This window comes from Hypanus sabinus, chromosome 10 (genome assembly GCF_030144855.1).
Source record: "Hypanus sabinus isolate sHypSab1 chromosome 10, sHypSab1.hap1, whole genome shotgun sequence".
In the NCBI taxonomy this organism is placed as follows: Eukaryota; Metazoa; Chordata; class Chondrichthyes; order Myliobatiformes; family Dasyatidae; genus Hypanus; species Hypanus sabinus.
This window is the reverse complement of record NC_082715.1, coordinates 74,792,199-74,810,101: the sequence shown is the minus strand read 5'-3', so window position 1 is coordinate 74,810,101 and position 17,903 is coordinate 74,792,199. Positions and strand designations below refer to the sequence as shown.

General features: G+C 41.2%; 1 protein-coding gene across 5 annotated transcripts in view; it reads left to right on the top strand.

The window, feature by feature from the left end:
• Positions 1-17,903, top strand: part of hmgcll1 (3-hydroxymethyl-3-methylglutaryl-CoA lyase-like 1) — a 114,838-nt gene that overhangs the window by 7,733 nt on the left and 89,202 nt on the right. For all 5 annotated transcript variants that reach the window (XR_009514358.1, XR_009514359.1, XR_009514360.1 and 2 more), the window contains exon 4: positions 16,613-16,708. Coding sequence is in view for 2 of the 5 variants with exons in the window: in XM_059982089.1 (XP_059838072.1) it covers positions 16,613-16,708 (96 nt within the window). In the remaining 3 variants the exon portion in view is untranslated. The remainder of the gene's footprint in view (positions 1-16,612; positions 16,709-17,903) is intronic.

Genomic DNA, 17,903 nt, shown 5'->3' with positions numbered 1-17,903 from the left:
ACTCAGCCATTCCAAAACATGGATTTTTCCCCCTTTTTAAACCATCCTGTTGTTGATTGACTCTTGTCTTTAGGATCATTGTTTCGTTGTTTTATCCAACTTCTGTTAAGCTTCAGGTGATAAGCTGCTACTCTGCCATTCTCCTGTAAAATGTCTTGATCCAATTTTGAATTCATTGTTCCCTCAATGATTGCAAACTGTCCAAGCAAAGCAAAGCAGCCCCAAACCGTGATGCTTTTTCCACCATACTACACAGTTGGGATGAGGTTTTGGTGTTGGTGTGCAGTGCCCTTTTTCCTCCAAACATAGAATTTGCATTTCTGCCAAAAAGTTCAACTTTTGTCTCATCTGTCCACAGAACATTTTCGCAGAGATGTTGTAGAACATTCAGGTGGTCTTTTGCAAACTTGAGATCTGCAGCAATGTTTTTTTTTGGAGTGCAGTGGTTTCCTCTGTGGATACATGAATATAGACTTTAGCAAGTTCTAGAGATTTCTGCAGGTCTTTTGCAGAGGGAGGCCACTAAGAGACCTCTGACAACTGTGGAGGAATGGCAAGCTTCAGTGGCTGACATGGGAGAGACTGCATACAGCAACTGGTGCTTCACCAGTCACAACTTCATGGGAGAGTGGCAAAGAAAAAGTTACTGTTGAAAAAAACTCTCACAAATTCTCAGCTAGAGTTTGTCAGAAGGCACATGGGAGACTCTGAAATCAACTGGAAGAAGGTTCTATCGTCTGATGAAACCAAACTTGAACTTTTTAGCGATCAGACGAAACGCTATGTTTGGCAAAAGCCAAATACCACACATCATCAAAAACACACCATCCCTACTGTGAAGCATATTGGTGGCTGCATTATGCTGTGGGGATGTGTGGACGCTTCACTGCAGAGGCCCGGAAGCTTTGTGAAGGTGGAGGGTAAAATGAATGTAGCAAAATACAGGGAAAACCTGATGCAGCTTGCAAGAGAATTGTGACTTGGGAGAACATTTATTTTCCAGCAAGATAATGACCCTAGGTTTAAAGCCAAAACTACCCAGGAATGGCTTGAAAACAACAAGGTTAATGTCATGGAGTGGCCAAATCAGAGTCCAGACCGCAATACAATTGAGAATTTGTGGCTGGACTTGAAAAGGGCTGTTCACTCACAATCCCCATGCAATCTGACTGCTTTAGCAGTTCGGTAAAGAAGAATGGGGAAAAGTTGCAGTGTCCAGATGTGCAAAGACTCAGGGCTATAATTACTAAATGCTTAAAGGCAGTGAGTCCTTATGCAATTATCTTGTGTTTTATATTTGTAATTAGTTTAGATCACTTTGTAGAGATCTGTTTTCATTTTGACATGAAAGAGTTTTTTTTGCTCATCAGAGTAAAAAAAAACCCTATTAAATCCACTGTGATTCAATGTTGTAAAGCAATAAAATGTGAAAACTTCTGGGGGGGGGGGTGGTGAATACTTTTTATTGGCACTGTAGTTTGAAAAGTAAATTGATGTTCAGTTTTGATGTAGGTGAAGTTCTGTCAATAGATAATTACAGTATATTTAAAAAATATAATGCCTGATGCAACACATGCAAAGTGCTGGAAGAACTCAGCAGTTCAAGTGTCTTCTACAGAAACGAATAAACAGTCGATGTTTTGTTCGAGACCGCTCATCAGGACTGGAGAGGAAGGGGACAGAAGCCAGAAAAAGAAGATGGGGGAATGGGAAGGAGTACAAACTTGCTCTCCATATCGTACTGCCCTGGCTTGCATATTGGGATAGCTAGGACATAACCACAATATCATGGTCAACTCTGATGGACGGAGGCCCTCATGTCACATCACATCACAAGCTGGCAGATGATAAGTTAGACCAGGTGAGAGGGAAGGTGTGTGGGTGGGGAAGTGTTATGAAGTGAGAAGTTGTGAGGTGATAGGTGGAAGAGGTAAAGAGAGGAAGAAGAACGAATCTGATAAAAGAGGCCAGCGGACCAAAAGAGAAAAGGAAAGAGGAGGGGCAATGTGGGAGGCAATTTATCGAAGGCATATAAGAATGAGATTGAAACTCTGGTTGAAAGGTACCAGAGTACCTCATCTCAACTACATCTCACATGACATCAGCAAAACCTAAAAGCTAATCATAGACTACTGGAGGTCCATGAGCCTTGCCTCTTTAGTGGAACGGAGGTGGAGAGAGTAAGTAACTTTAAATTTCTTGGCTTTATCACGTTAGAGAATCTGTCCTGGGACCAGCACGGAAGTGCCATTATAGAGAAGGCATGACAGGGCCTCTGATTTCTTCAAAGTATGGAAACACCAATACCCAAGAACAGAAAAGCCGAGGGGATACAGCCCAGTCCATCGCAAACAAAGCCCACCCCACCATTGAACGCATCTACAAGGAGTGTTGCCACAACAAAGTATCAGGAAGGAGGTCCTAGGCCCCACACCACCTTGCTCAGGAGTAGTGACTACCTTGCAGCCATCAGGCTCCTGAATCAGTGTGGATAACTTTAGTCACCTCATCACTGAATTGATTCCACAACCTATGAGCTCAATTGCAAGGATTCTTCAACTCATGTTGTCAGTATTTATTTATTTGCTTGTTTGTTTATTATGTTTTTTTTGTATTTGCTCAGTTTGTCTTTGGTACATTGGTTGTTTGTTAATCTTTGTATGCAGTTTTTGTTGATTCTATTGTATTTCCTTGTTTTACTGTAAATGCCTGAAACATTGACCCTTAATTCCCCTCTATAGGTGCTGCCTGACTTGCTTAGCTCCTCCAGCATTTTGTATGTGTTGCTCAAGTTATTACAAAGTTTAGAAGCAGATGGCGTTTAGTTCCGTGGAGTAGAGCGTGTCATTGACTTCCCTAACACATGCTTTTCATCAAACATGAAGATGATGATTATAGTAATAATAACAATAATAATGATAATCTGATAAGAAGTGGACACAACTGAACTTAAATTAAGGCATTCCTTGCAGTACTTCTGGTAAGATGGCAATGTGCGCGAATGCAGTGGCCTCTCGGAGGCCAACCAAAGGTACTTTTTCCTTTGCTAAATTTGTTTTTTATGGTCCAAAGACAATTCTTCTCCAAGAACTTTGGGTACTGCGTGGCTACTCCACCAGTGAGCTGTTTGTTGATTGGAATTGCTGAACTGGTGTTGACTGCATTGTCAGACGAGGTGTTGAAGGGAGCGGCCGGGATGTCGGGAAAGGGACTGGCCGGAGTGTCAGGAGAACCCAGTTTGGGTCACAGGAACTGACCTGGCTGCAGATCACGCTGCTGCTCGCTACTCAAAGGCATCATAGTTGGCGCACGAAGGTAGCCTATAGCATAGCCGTGGGAGATTGTCTGAGACATTTCACTTGCGTTAACAAGACTCTGTTGGACAGTGATAATGGAAGTTGCCAAAGGCCTGTTACCCTTGTCTGGCGGTGTGACAGGCAACATGGGAGCTTTGTAGACTTGGTGGTAGTGGGAACTAGCCTCAAGCCTCAGTCTTGCCTGCTGCTGCGGACCAGTTGAGAAGTGTTAGAGTGGAAGTGTTAGAGCACGATGTTCACGCTCGGTTGGGGATTGGCCTCTCCTGGTATTGCTGCTGTCATGTGTATGAACGGCGGAACGACAGGTTGGATTGCTTGCATCTGCGTACTGCTGGGATACTGTAATATCGATTGCCAGACGTTCTCGCTTATGGTCTTGAACTATATATAGCTTCTTTGCTTGTTATTTTGATGTGGCTCACTATTTTAAATGTTACTCACTATTTGAATTTTTGCTTGCTATGTCGAATGTTTTGCACCTAGCCCCCAGAGGAATGCTGTCTTGTTCAGCTGTATCTATGTATGGTTGAATGGTAACTCAACTTGATTTGATTCGAAGCGCAACTTAGTAAAATGAAGCAATTATCACTGCAGAAGAAAAATTTAACCAATGGAAGAACATGACCCTCCATGGAAGACATCCCCACAATCTGAGCAGACTAGATGTCGACAAGGAAGCATCAAAAATCTGGCTCAGGTTGGAGACCTCTTTCCAGAAACGGGTTCCTTGTGACAATACAGGACCAGGTGATTAACACAAAAATATTATCAGAAGTACATAATAAAAGACTAACAAGTTCAAGATAATAAATGTAGAACATACCAAGAAAAAACAGAGACAATCTAACACATGACCGGATCCTGCAGCAGTTTAACTCAATCTGATTACTTCCAAAGGCACAATCAAGTGGCAAATATATTCACAAATATCTTGCTTTAAAATACAAACTCATAAAAGAACTCATACCTTACTATAAATACAAGTCTGATCCAGTTTTAGAGTAGAAATCCCACAAATTATATATGACTGATCTGTTATTACAAATTGAACAATGCATAATAATGGTCTGGCTATAAATATTACAGGATAAACAAGCAATTTACTTAATAGATACAGTAATTTCAAACACACATAACAATAAGTGAAAAACATCAGAAATTCCCTGAATTAAAAGAAGCAATTGAAGGACTATGGAACATGAACAGGGTATACTTTGCACCAGTAGTAATATCTACAACTGGTATCATTCCAAAGTACTACACAATAGCATTATACAGTTAGGCCTAGACAACAATATTTATGTAAATCTCCAGAAAGCCACAATACACCACTAGAATATTCTGAAAGTTCCTAGCAATTGAGAAATGAGTGTTATGGCTATGCCCGCACCTCAGGTTTTACCAGCCTGAGCTGAGAAAAAATAAATCAGAATCAGAATCAGGTTTATTATCACCAGCATGTGATGTGAAATTTGTTAACTTGGCAGCAGCAGTTCAATGCAATACATAATCTAGCAGAGAAAAAAAATGAATAAAATAAATAATAATAATAATAATAATAAATAAACTAGTAAATCAATTACATATATTGAATAGATTAAAAAAGTGTAAAAACAGAAATACTGTATATTTAAAAAAAAAGTGAGTTAATGTCCAAAGATTCAAAGTCTGTCAATTCAATATCCATTTAGGAATCAGATGGTGGAGGGGAAGAAGCTGTTCCTGAATCACTGAGTGTGTGCCTTCAGGCTTCTGTATCTCCTACATGATGGTAACAGTGAGAAAAGGGCATGTCCTGGGTGCTGGAGGCCCTTAATAATAGACGCTGCCTTTCTGAGTCACCGCTCCCTGAAGATGTCCTGGGTACTTTGTAGGCTAGTGTCCAAGATGGAGCTGACTAGATTTACAACCTTCTGCAGCTTCTTTCGGTTCTGTGCAGTAGCCCCTCCATACCAGACAGTGATGCAGCCTGTCAGAATACTCTCCACTGTACAACTATAAAAGTTTTTGAGTGTATTTGTTGACATGCTGAATCTCTTCAAACTCCTAATAAAATATGGCCACTCTCTTGCCTTTTTTATAACTATATCAATATGTTGGGACTCAGAGATCTTGACACCCAGGAACTTGAAGCTGCTCGCTCTCTCCACTTCTAATCCCTCTATGAGGTATGTGTTCCTTTGTCTTACCCTTCCTGAAGTCCACAATCAGCTCTTTTGTCTTACTGACGTTGAGGGCCAGGTTGTTGCTGCGGCACCACTCCACTAGTTGGCATATCTCACTCCTTTACTCCCTCTCGTCACTACTTGAGATTCTACCAACAATGGTTGTATCGTCAGCAAATTTATAGATGGTATTTGAGCTGTGCCTAGCCACACAGTCGTGTGTATAGGGAGTAGAGCAATGGGCTAAGCACACACCCCTGAGGTGTGCCAGTGTTGATCATCAGCGAGGAGCAAATGTTATCACCAATCTGCACAGATTTAGTCTTCTGGTTAGGAAGTTGAGGATCCAATTGCAGAGGGAGGTACAGAGGTCCAAGTTCTGTAACTTCTCAATCAGCCTGTATAAGGCACTCCTGAGACCACACTTGCAGTATTGTGTGCAGTTTTCCTATGGTAGTGGAGTCTAGGACAAGAGTGCACGATTTCAGGATTGAAGGACATCCTTTTAGAACTGAGATGCAGAGAAAATACTTTAGTCAGAGGGTGGTAAATCTGTGGAATTTGTTGCCACAAGTGGCTGTGGAGGCCAAGTCATCAAAGGGTATGGGGTGAAAGCAGGGGAGTGGGGATGACTGGAAGAATTGGATCAGCCCATTATTGAGTGGCCTATATTTGCTATAGGATTGTAGGAATGTGATGTATGAGCTAAATGCTGACCTATAATCGATAAACAGTATCCTGATCTGGGTGTTTGCATTGTCCATGTGGTCTAAGGCCGTGTGACGAGCCTTTGAGATTGTGTCTGCCATTGACCTATTGTAGTGATAGGCAAATTGCAATGGGTCCATGTTCTTGCTAAAGCAGGAGTTCAGTCTAGTCATGACCAACCTCTCAAAGCATTTCTTCACTGTAGATGTGAGTGCTACCAGGCAATAGTCATTAAGACAGCTCACATTATTCTTTGGCACTGGTATCATTTCAATGATAATACTTCATTTATATAGTATCTTTCATACATTAAGATGCAAGCTCAAAGTGCTTTACATAGATTGTAAAAATAAATCAATGTAGTAATAAAAATACGAGTCAAGGTTAAAAACTGTAAGACAAGCATTATAGAGAATATAATGTATTCAAATATACCAAATTATGTAAATATTATCAATATTAACAGGCATTAAGTAGTCCTTTTAGTAGGCCAAATAAAAAAAAAACAAGTAGGGTGGTGGGGGTCCTTGTGGATGGATGCTGTCTCTTGTCGGAGCACACCTTATAGATGAACTGAATGATGGGAAGGGCATTGCCTGTGATGGACTGGGCTGTATCTACCTCTCTTTGTAGACTTTTCTGTTCTTGGGCATTGGTGTTCCTGTACTAGGCCCGTCAGGATACTCTCCACTCTGCATCTGTAGAAGTTTATTGAAGTTTTAAATGACATTTGCAATTTGCATAAACTTCTAAGAAAGTAGTAATGCTGTCGTGCCTTCCTTGTAAAGGCACTCACATGCTGGTCCAAGACAGATCCTCTGAAATGAAGATGCCAAGGAATTCAGAGTAAAAGAAGTCTGCTACCAACATCTTAAAGTTGCTGAATTGTTGAAGTTTTACTATAGTGGTTATTGCCCCAACATGTAGAGGAGGTGCAGTAGGTAAAGCTTGCCTTCAAATTTCATCCATTGGACACTGCAGATGTTAAAGCAGGTTTAAAGAAATATTCAGGACAGCTTCCTGTAGCTTTATAAAGTGTACATGCATTTAGTGAACAAATAGATGCCAGTAAACCATTGCAACACACAAAAAGTGCTGAAGCAACTCAGCAGTTCAGGTATCATCTATGGAAATAAATAAAGTCAACGTTTTGGGCTGAGACCCTTCATCAAGGCAGGAAAAGAAGAGGGAAAGTGCCAGAACAAGAAGGTGGGAGGTGGGGAAGGAGGACAAGCTAGATAGAAGGTGATAGGTGAAACCAGGTGGGTGGGGGAGGGGTGAAACTGGGAATCTGATAGGAGAGGAGAGTGGTCCATGGGGTGTGGACGCATTTAATGAATGCCATTTCAGTAATCAATCTTCCTCAGGGACAGTTTTACGTTTCTCACTCAGTTCCAGCACACTCTCCTTCCTTGACATAATGTTTACATTTTACTGTATTTATAAATTGTACATGAAAAGGGAAATTGCATGTGAACTGATCTGTGATTTATTTTAGCCTGTATCTTAACAAGAAACATATTGGTGCTTGCAAAATCATTTCACACATTTTGAAAGGATTCTGAATCATCTGTTTTAGTTCAGATCATATGTATAAGATTTCAACACCAGTCAATTTTTCTTTATTATTTTCTAAATATTTGGGTGATGTCTGATGAGCTTGGAATCACCAAGTCCCTTCATGTTGAGCATGAAGGCACATACAAATTTTAATAAATTAGTGAGACAATGCCCATTATACTTGTAAATATGTTTATTTTCATGACTAACTATAACTAAAGTTTAATACGCAGTCTTTTTTTTTCCCCACAGGTGGGGAATCAAGTACTATAGGGCCAAGGTTTAAGGTGAGAGGGGAGAGATTTAATTGGAATCTGAGGGGCAACATGTTCACCCAGAGGTCAGTATATGGAATGAGCTGCCAGGGAAGTGGTTGAGGCAGGTACATGGAACACAGTATTGAATAGTACAGTTCAGTATGGAACCTTCTGTCCATGATGCTGTGTTGATCTATATTAACCTACTCTATACAATCAATCTATCTTTTTTCCTCCTTTTAAATACATTTAATTTTAATGTACTTGGACAGATACATGGATAGAAAAGGTTTGAAGAGATATGAGCCAAACATGAGCAATTAGGTCTAGCTCAGATGGGAATCTTGGTTGGCATGTATCAGTTGAGCCGAGAGGTCTGTTTCCATGCTGAATGACTACTTTTGACTTGACTTCACCTCACTTAGTGTCATTAGTTTAATTATACCATTTAGAATTTCAAAAACCATATTAGTTTAGATAGTTGCGGTATTTAGTTATTAAATCATAGCTCTTGCATTGGAGACCTTAAGAAGCAACAACGAATTAGAGGTACTTTAACCACTAACTTATTTTATGTAATTCTCTATTCTTTATGATGTTTTTTGTTGCATGTCAGTCATGATCAAAACACCACAGCAAATGCCTAATATATGTACATTCAGTGTCCACTTTCTTACATACACATGTTGACCTGCTTGTTAATGCAAATACCTAATCAGCCAGCAGCAACTCAAAGCATAATAAAAAGGAAGCATGATCTAAAAGTTCAGTTGTTGTTCACACCAAACATCAGAATGGGGAAGAAATGTTGTCTAAGCGACTTTGATGCCAGACAGAGTGGTTTGAGTATCTCAGGATCTGCTGATCTCTTGTAATTTTCGTGCAGAACAGTCTCTGGAGTGTATAGAAAAAGGTGTGAAAAACAAAAAGAAATCCAATGAGTGGCAGTTCTATGGGTGAAAAAGCCTTATTAATGAGAGATCTGAGGAGAATGGCCAGAGTGGTTCAAGCTGACAGGAAGGCAACAGTAATTCAAACAACCATGCATTACAACAGTGGTGTACAGTAGAGCATCTCGAAATGTACAATATGTCAAACCTTGAAGTGGATGGGTTACAGAAGTTGAAGACCATGAGCTCCTGTACATAATAAAGTGGCCGCTGAGTGTAGAAGGTGAACAAAGTTTTATCCTTGACGTCTAAAATACTATGGAGAGCACATTTTAAAAGAATCCCATACCTCTTTCTAAATTCCACACCAGCTTGGTTTGAGGGAGAAAGTTATGGCTGGCCTGGTAAACCACAGCTGAAATACTCAGTAGTTAAAGATGTCAATAGACTGAAAAGATGTGCGTGAACTCCCAGTCAGTACTGAGAATGTGTCACATAATGAACCAATAAATTTGAACTACTTTTTTTCACATGACAGGCAATCAACAGTCAATACAAAAAAAAATCCAGTTGAAATAGTTTCTAGCAAGCTGTGTTTCAGTAGGATTAAAACCAGATGGGCTTGATAATGGGAATTTGGGGGTACTGTGATTATCCTCCTTTAACATCACCACTGTGCTATTGACAGTCAAAATGGCTCTTCTGTGTGCATAACAGATTCATAAAGGACTTCTGGTGACATTATAAAGAGGATGTAACTGTAAGAGCCTACAGAGACAGATGCTTTCTGGATATTGTTGGGCAATAGATGTTGGAGAGGCATGATAATGTAACAGTTATTGTTATGCTTTCCAGCACCAATCACCATAAGACCATAAAACATCGGAACAAAATTAGGCCATTTGGCCCATCAAGTTGCTCTACCATTCAATCATGGCTGATTCTTTTTTGGGCTTCTCAGTCCCACTTCCCAGGCCTTCTCCCTGTAACCTTTGATGCTGTGTCCAATCAAGAGCCTAACAATCTCTGCCTTAAATACACCCAGTAACCTGGCTTCCACAGCTCTGTTTTAAATGGTCATCTCTCCATCCTGAGGCTGTACCATTTTGTCCTAGACTCCTACACCATGGGAAACATCCTTCTCACATTTACTCTGTCTAGGCCTTTCAACATTTGAAAAGTTTCAATGAAATCCGCCCCCCCCCCCCCGCCATATTTCTAAATTCCAGTGAGTACAGGCCCAGAACTATGATAACCCTTTCATTCCCAGAATCATCCTTGTGAACCTCCTCAGAACTCTCTCCAATGCCAGCACATCTTTCCTTGGATAAGGAGCCCAAAACTGTTCACGATACTCAAATTGAAGCCTCACCAGTGTCTTATAAAGCCTTGGCATCACGTCCCTGCTCTTGTATTCTAGATTTCCTGAAGTGAATGCTAACGTTGCTTTTGCCTTTCTCACCATCAACTCTATCTGTAAGTTAACTTTTAGGGTGTTCTGCACAAGGACTCCCAAGTCCCCTTGCATCTCAGATTTTTGGATTTGCTCTGTATTTAGAAAATTTATTTCTTCTACCAATGTGCATGACCATGCATTTTCCAACATTGTATTTCATTTGCCACTTTTTTGCCCTTTCCCTTAATCTATCTAAATCCTTCTGCAGCCTCCCTGTTCCCTCAGCACTAATTGCCCCTCCATCAATCTTCATATCATCTGCAAACTTGGCAGAAAAGCCATCTATTCCATCATCTAAATCATTGAAATACAGCATAAAAAGAAGTGGTCCCAACACTGACCCTGTGGAACACCTCTAGTCACTGGCAGCCAACTAGAAAAGGATCCTTTTATTCCCACTTGCTGCCTCCTACCGATCAGCCAATGCTCTAAACATGTCAGTAACTTCCCTGTAATACCATGGGCTCTTAACTTGGTATGCAGCCTCATGTGTGGAACCTTGTCAAAGGACTTCTGAAAATCCCAATATACAGCATCCACTGTTTCTCTTTTAACTATTCTAGTTTTAGTCTCCTCAAAGAGTTCCAAAAGGTTCATCAGGCAAGATTTTCCTTAAAGGAAACCATTCTTATCCTGTGTCAGCAAGTACTCCAGTACCTTATCCTTAACAATTGACTCCAATATCTTCCCAACCACTGAGGTCAGGCTGACTGGTCTATAATTTCCTTTCTACTGCTTCTCTCCTTTCTTGAAGAGTGGAGTGACATTTGCAATTTTCCAGTCCTCTGGCACCATACCAGAGTCCAATGATTTTTGAAAGTTCATTACTAATGCCTTAACAATCTCTACTGCTACTTCTCTCAGAACTCTAGGATGCAGTTCACTTGGTTTGGGTGACTTATGTACCTTTATATCTTCCAGCTTTTTGAGCACCTTCACCCTTCTAATAGAAACTGCAATGACACAGGTTCAAATCCTGCTGCTGTCTGTAAGGATTTTTGTATCTCCTTGTCACTCTGTGGATTTTTGCTGGTTGCTGGTGGTTTCCTGCTGCATTCCAAAGGTGTGCAAGTTAATAAGTTGTGAGCATTCTCTGTTATCTTCAGAAGAATGCCCCCCCAAGCACATTTTTGGACTGTGTTGGTCATTGCTGCTAAACAATACATTTCACCATGTGTTTCACTGTACATGTGACAAATAGAGCTAATCTCCTTTTCTTCTTGAGAGTGTTTAATGCACCTAAACTAACTGGGTTGATAATACATTTACTTTGAACAAAGATAGTGAGGATAGTGAGGATGTGTTCATGTGTTCATCGTCCACTCAGAAATTTGATGGCGGGGAGGAAGAAGCTAACACATTGAGTTAAGTGTCTTCTGCACCTTCTCCATGTTGGTAGCAATTGAAAGAGGGCATGCCCTGGAGAGTGAGGTACCTTAATGATGGATACCACACTCTTGAGGTAATGCCTTTTGAAGATGTCCTTGATGGTGGGGAGACTAGACTCCATGATAGAGCTGTCTGAGTTTACAATCCTCTGCAGATTTTTCTGATCTTGTGCAGTGGAGACTTTGTACTGGATGATGACACAAACTATTTGAATGATCTCAGTAGTACATCTGAATAAATTTGTAAGGATCTTGGTGACTGAGCAATCTCCTCAAACTCTGAAAGAAATATAGCCACTGTCACACCTTCTTCATTATTGCATCAATATGTTGAGCACAGGATAGATCTTCATGGGTCTTGACACCCAGGAACTTGAAGCTTCTCACCCTTTCCACTGCTGACCCCTCGATGGGGAGTGGTTTGGGTCCTCCTTTGAACTAAGTGGAAGATGAGCTGCGTTAAATCCACTGATAAGCTCAGATTGGTTCATAATAGTCTGGAGACTTCTAACCAATGGTCACTATGCAGAGATTGAAATGAGGTGTTGTGGTGGTAAAGCAGCAATTGTAGCCCCTCCCAGTTGCAGGGAGCCAGGTTGCATCCTGATCTTGGGTGCTGTGGCTGGACGGGATTGGCTGGTTCTCCAAGCAGACCGTCCAAACCATCTGGCAGAATGCCTCATCACCACAACTCATCAGCAAGCACGGAGGCCCCGCTTGGCTGGCTTTGAGCAGGCCCCACCCAGTCGCATCGTTCTTGCACATTGGGAACATCGCTCCCATCACTGGCTGTGCCGATTATGACTGCACTGGGGATGATATGATTGTTGCCTTTTTTGGGGTTATGGGGTTGTAAGGGTCTTTGTCATGGTCCATTCTAAGCAGCTGCATGACAGAGGACTCTGATCTGCTGGCTATTCTCAGACACACTCACACAGATATCAACTGCTGCTGGAGGGTCATCAATTCAGTGGGGTTTGCATGGTCTCCTTGCGACTGCTAGATTTTCCTCTGGGTGCTCTGGTTTCAAGTTCAATTTCAAATTAATTGTCATTCAGCTGTATACATGTATACCACCAAATGCAACAATGTTCCTCTGGAAAAAGTTGCACGGCACAGTACGTATAACTCATACACATAGCATGTAAGGTAATATTACCACAAATAAATTAACAAATTATAAGGTGCTTTTATGACAGAAACTAAAAAATTAAGAAGTGTAACACTTCTGACACTTGATACGTAATGAGACGTGAGTGGTGGCTTTGAAATATTGGAGTTCCCTCCCACATCTCAAGAACAACAAGGAAATGAAATGGGAAGCTGGAAGGTGTGTGAGAAAGAATAAGCTGCTAAGTGACAGGGAAGTGGGACTGGTGGGAGTTTGCATCGAATAGACAGGCCAAATGGCTTCCTTTATCGTAACAAGTATGTGGGTTAGTACCATATTTGAAAGTCAAAGCCTCCAACAGGAATTATGGTTTTAAAATCTGAGCTGTTGACTTTAAAAGCAGAGTATTGATCACAGTAGCCAGATAGAACTGTTAAGTGATGAAACAGCTGTTAAAAATGGCAGGTGTTCAAACAAATACTTGGCAGAATTCTCAACATCTGTAGACTTCAAGAGCATGAATGCTCATGTAATTAATCAGCCTTGTCAGTAAAAGGTGGTTGGAGCTGGAAAATTACAGTCTTAGTAAAGAACAAAATACTATATAATACAACTACTGTATAGACATCCACAGCATAATACATTTTAAAATGTCCCTTTTAGGCTGAAAGATTTATTGATGTGGAGGATTTCGTACTCTTGTGGGATACCGTCTTAATGACGGGTGGTGGGAGGGTGTCACTTGGCAGGTGAGGCTTGTGGCTGTGAAACAATCTCAAGTTCTGGGGCCTCTTCTGTGGTGGTTGTAGGAGTTGACACTGGGACTGCAGTAAGTGGTTCTGACAGCTCTGGACAATTTCCTTTCACAATTGACTCTGCTCCTCTCAACTGATTGATGTGTTGTGTCTGGATGACATTCAAAGTTCAAAGTAAATTCATTATCAAAGTACACATATGTCACCATATACAACCCTGAGATTCATTTTCTAGCAGGAATACATACTAAATAAATCCAGTAAGCAGAATAGAATCAATGAAAGATTGTACACATGGGATGGACAGCCAGTGCAAAAGACAACAAACTGTAAATACAAAAATAAAGAAAAAATAAGCAATAAATATACAGAACATGAGAAGAAGAGTGCTTAAAAGTAAGTCCATAGATTATGGGAGCAGTTCAGTGAAGGGGCAAGTGAGGGTGGGTGAAGTTATCTCCTCTGGTTCTGAGCCTGATGATTAAGGAGTAACAACTGTTCTTGAACCTGGTGTTGTGTATCTTGAGGCTCCTGTACCTTCTTCCTGATGGCAGCAGTGAGAAGACAGTGTGACCTGGGTGGTGGGGGTCCCTGATGATAGATTCTGCTTTCCTGCAACAGCACTCCATGTGGATGTGCCCAATGGCATGGAGGTCTTTACCCATGATGGACAGGGCTATATCCACTATTTTTTGTTGGATTTTCCATTCAAGGGCATTGGTGCTTTCATACCAAGCAGTGATGCAGCCCGTCAATATGCTGTCTACCATACATATATAGAAGTTGTCACGGTTATAGATGTCATTCCAAATCTTTGCAACCTCCTAAGGAAATAGAGGTGCTGCTGTGTTTTTTTTCTGTAATTGTATTTACATGCTGGGTGCCGGACAGCTCCTTTGAAATGATAACACTGACCGATTTAAAGTTGCTGACCCTCTGCATCTCCGATTCTCCAAAGGGGACATTGACCTCTGCTTTCCTCCTCCTGAAGTCAATAATCAGCTCCTTGGTTTTGCTGACGTTGAGTAAGAGGTTATTGTGACAAAATTCAGCTGATTTTCAATCTCTCTCCTATATTCTGGTTTATCACCACCTTTGATTTGGCAAACAGCAGTGTTGTCATCAGCAAATATAAATATGGCACTGGAGTTTTTCCTAGTCACACAGTCATAAGTATAAATTGGGTAGAGCAGGGGGTAAGCACACAGCCTTGTGGTGTACTTCAGCTGATGGAGATTGTGGAGGAGATGATGTTACCAATCAGAACTGATGAGGAAATTGAGGATCCAATTACACAAGGAGGTATTGAGGCCAAACTTATTGATTAGTTTTGAGAGGATGGTAGCATTGGATGCTGAGCTGTAGTTGATAAAGAGCATCTTGAGTGAAATGGCCTCTGCTGTGAACTTGTGGCAATAGGCAAATTGGAGCGGATTCAAATTGCTTCTCAGGCAGGAGTTTATGTTTCATCATCGACCTATCAAAACTGTAAGTACTCCTGGATGATAGCCATTTTAGCAGGTTACCACTTTCTGATTAGGCACCAGTATAATTGAAGTCTGTTTGAAGCAGGTGGGTACCTCAGACTGCCAAAATGCAAGGTTAAAGAAGTCAGTGAACTTACCAGTTAGTAGATCAGCACCATGTATTTACTACTCAGCCAGGTACTCCATCTGGGCCGGATGCTTTCCATGAGTTTACCCTCCTGAAGAATGTTGTCACGTCGGCCTCGGAGACAGCTATCACGGGGTCATCAAGGGGCTGTGATAGTTCATAATGGTTCACCATGTTTTGATGGTTAAAACAGGCATAGAAGGTATTGAGCTAATCTGGAAATGAAGCCCGGTTCATCAGACGCAACCTCCACTGTGTAAGAGAGTGATCCAATTCTGTCCTTAATCTTTCCAAGTAATCACCTCGATCATTTCTGTGGGACTGCTTATCCGGGAGTGAAACATCGAACCTCCCTATTTGAAGAGCCCTCAATTTGTCTCAGCAGTTTGTCCTTCGCACTTCTTCTGAGATTGGGTTTGAGGAGATCCAAGTGGGAGCACTAGGGACGTCCCGGGAACAGCAAAACTGCTGAAGTGTTGGTTGTGAAGTGTGCTGCATTGTGATATACAAGGAGGAAACTGGTGAGTTTCTGACTCTGTCAGTGCGGCGTGATCCTCAGAGTCTGGACAAACCTTTTCTGTAAGCTATTTCTAACTGGGTGGTACGGTGCAGATGTAATATGTTTTATTCCATTCATCTTCAGGAATGACTGAAACTGTTCCTTAACAAATTGCGGTCCACTGTCACTGGCTAAGGGTTCTGCAACACCAGCCCTTGACAAGTAGCTCCTCAACATACCAACTGTTTGTGAGGCTGTAATGGAGGCTATTGGGAACACTTCTGTCCACTTGGTAGTTGCATCCACTGCTATCAGGAAACATGTGCCCATGAATAATGCAGCACAATCCTCTGCCAGGGCAATGCAGGCCATTCCCAGGGACGGAGAGGCACTGCTTTGGCAACTTCTGAACATGTTGGCATCCCATATGGTGCAAGGCAAGCTGCTCGACCTGCTGAAAGAAAAACATAGGCTGGGGATACTCATGTACTTAGCTTCTTTTCTTTAGGAAGGTGCTCACATATGATGTGGTGGCTTAATGACGTATACTATTCAAGTACTTCTTCCATATAACCCATAATGAATTACAGGAACATGCAAAGGATGCTTGATCACTCAATATAGTTACTATACTACTCAAATATTACTGAAATATCAAAAATACAACACCACTGAGTTCCTCCAGCTTTGTGTGAATGTTGTTCAAGATTTCTCAAGATTCTGCAGAAGTTCTTACGTTTTGGATATTAAGGTTTGTTATGTCAAATTTAAGCAGGATATATTTAATGTATTGTAATTTTTATTTATTTGCAACCTCGATATATTTATATCACTGAATGTTTATGAGGAGATTAAATGTATGATTGCTCTATTTTACGCTTGTTTTTGTCAGATGGCAGATCACACAGAAGTAATGCAAGGAATAAAGAAGTCCCCACAAGTATCCTACCCAGTCTTAACTCCAAATCTCCATGGGTTTCAGGCTGCTGTAAGTATATTTTACAGTATATCCATCTTATTACTTTATAAAAGCTCTGAATGTAACAGAGTATTATTTGCTGTTTCTAAAGCTGAGTGGGTGTAGACTTAACTGCTCAGTGGTTTTGAGGGAAGTCAATGATAATTATTTTTGTTGAGGTTTACTGGATTAGAGGACCTGTACAATAATGAGGGACTGGGCAGACGTGGGTTTCTTTCTCTGGAGCAGTGGAGGATGAGGGGAGACTGGATAGAAACCTATAAGATTATGAGAGGCACAGATAGAGCCGAGAGCCAGTATCTTTCTCCCACAGACCAACTGTCTAATACTAGGCAGCTAAGCTTCTAAGGTGGGAGAGTGAAATTTCAAAGGAATTTCAAGTATTTTTACACAGAAGGTGGTGGATGCTTGGAATATGCTGCCAGGGGTATTGGTGATGGCAGATACGAGAGAGGGTTCAGGAGGCTCTTAAATAGGCACATGAATGTGCAGAAAATGGTGTGATGTAAATATTGTGTAGGCAGGAGGGACTTTAGCTAGGTGTTTAATTACTAGATTAATTATCCTAGCACAACATCATGGGCTGAAGGGCTTTTTGCTGAGCTGTTCAGTCCTGTGTACTGTGTTCTTTGTATAATGAGTACTGGCACACTTGGAGATCAATGAAAAGCCTTTGAGAGCACCATCACTTTAAAAGAGTAACTATTTGAAGGGCCATAACCGACACAGCTGAACCAAGGGCCTGGAAGGGACTTAACTTCCAGCCTCCGAACAGAAGGACGTTCCTTGTGGAGAGAGAGGTTTATTTATTTAGAACTACAGCACAGTAACAGGCTCTTTCAGCCCAACAAATCCGTGTCCTTCAGACACATCCATGTGACCAAGTAAATTATTAAACCGTGTGTCTTTGGTACGTGGGAGGAAATTGGACCATTTGAAGGAAATCCTCACCTTCACAGGAAGAAGGTGCAAGCTCTTTACAGACAGCAGCAGAATTGACCCTGGGTCACTGCTGCTATTATAATGTTACACTAACCACTGCACTACCGTCAGGAGATGAAGAGGAATTTCTTCAATAATCTGAAAAGAGGCTTTTCAGGACAAATACAGGCTTGTAAAAGTACAGTAAAATACTTTGGAACTATCTATCTTTGACCTATCTATCGATCTGTGTACAGCTTTTATTCTCTTCATTTACTTATAG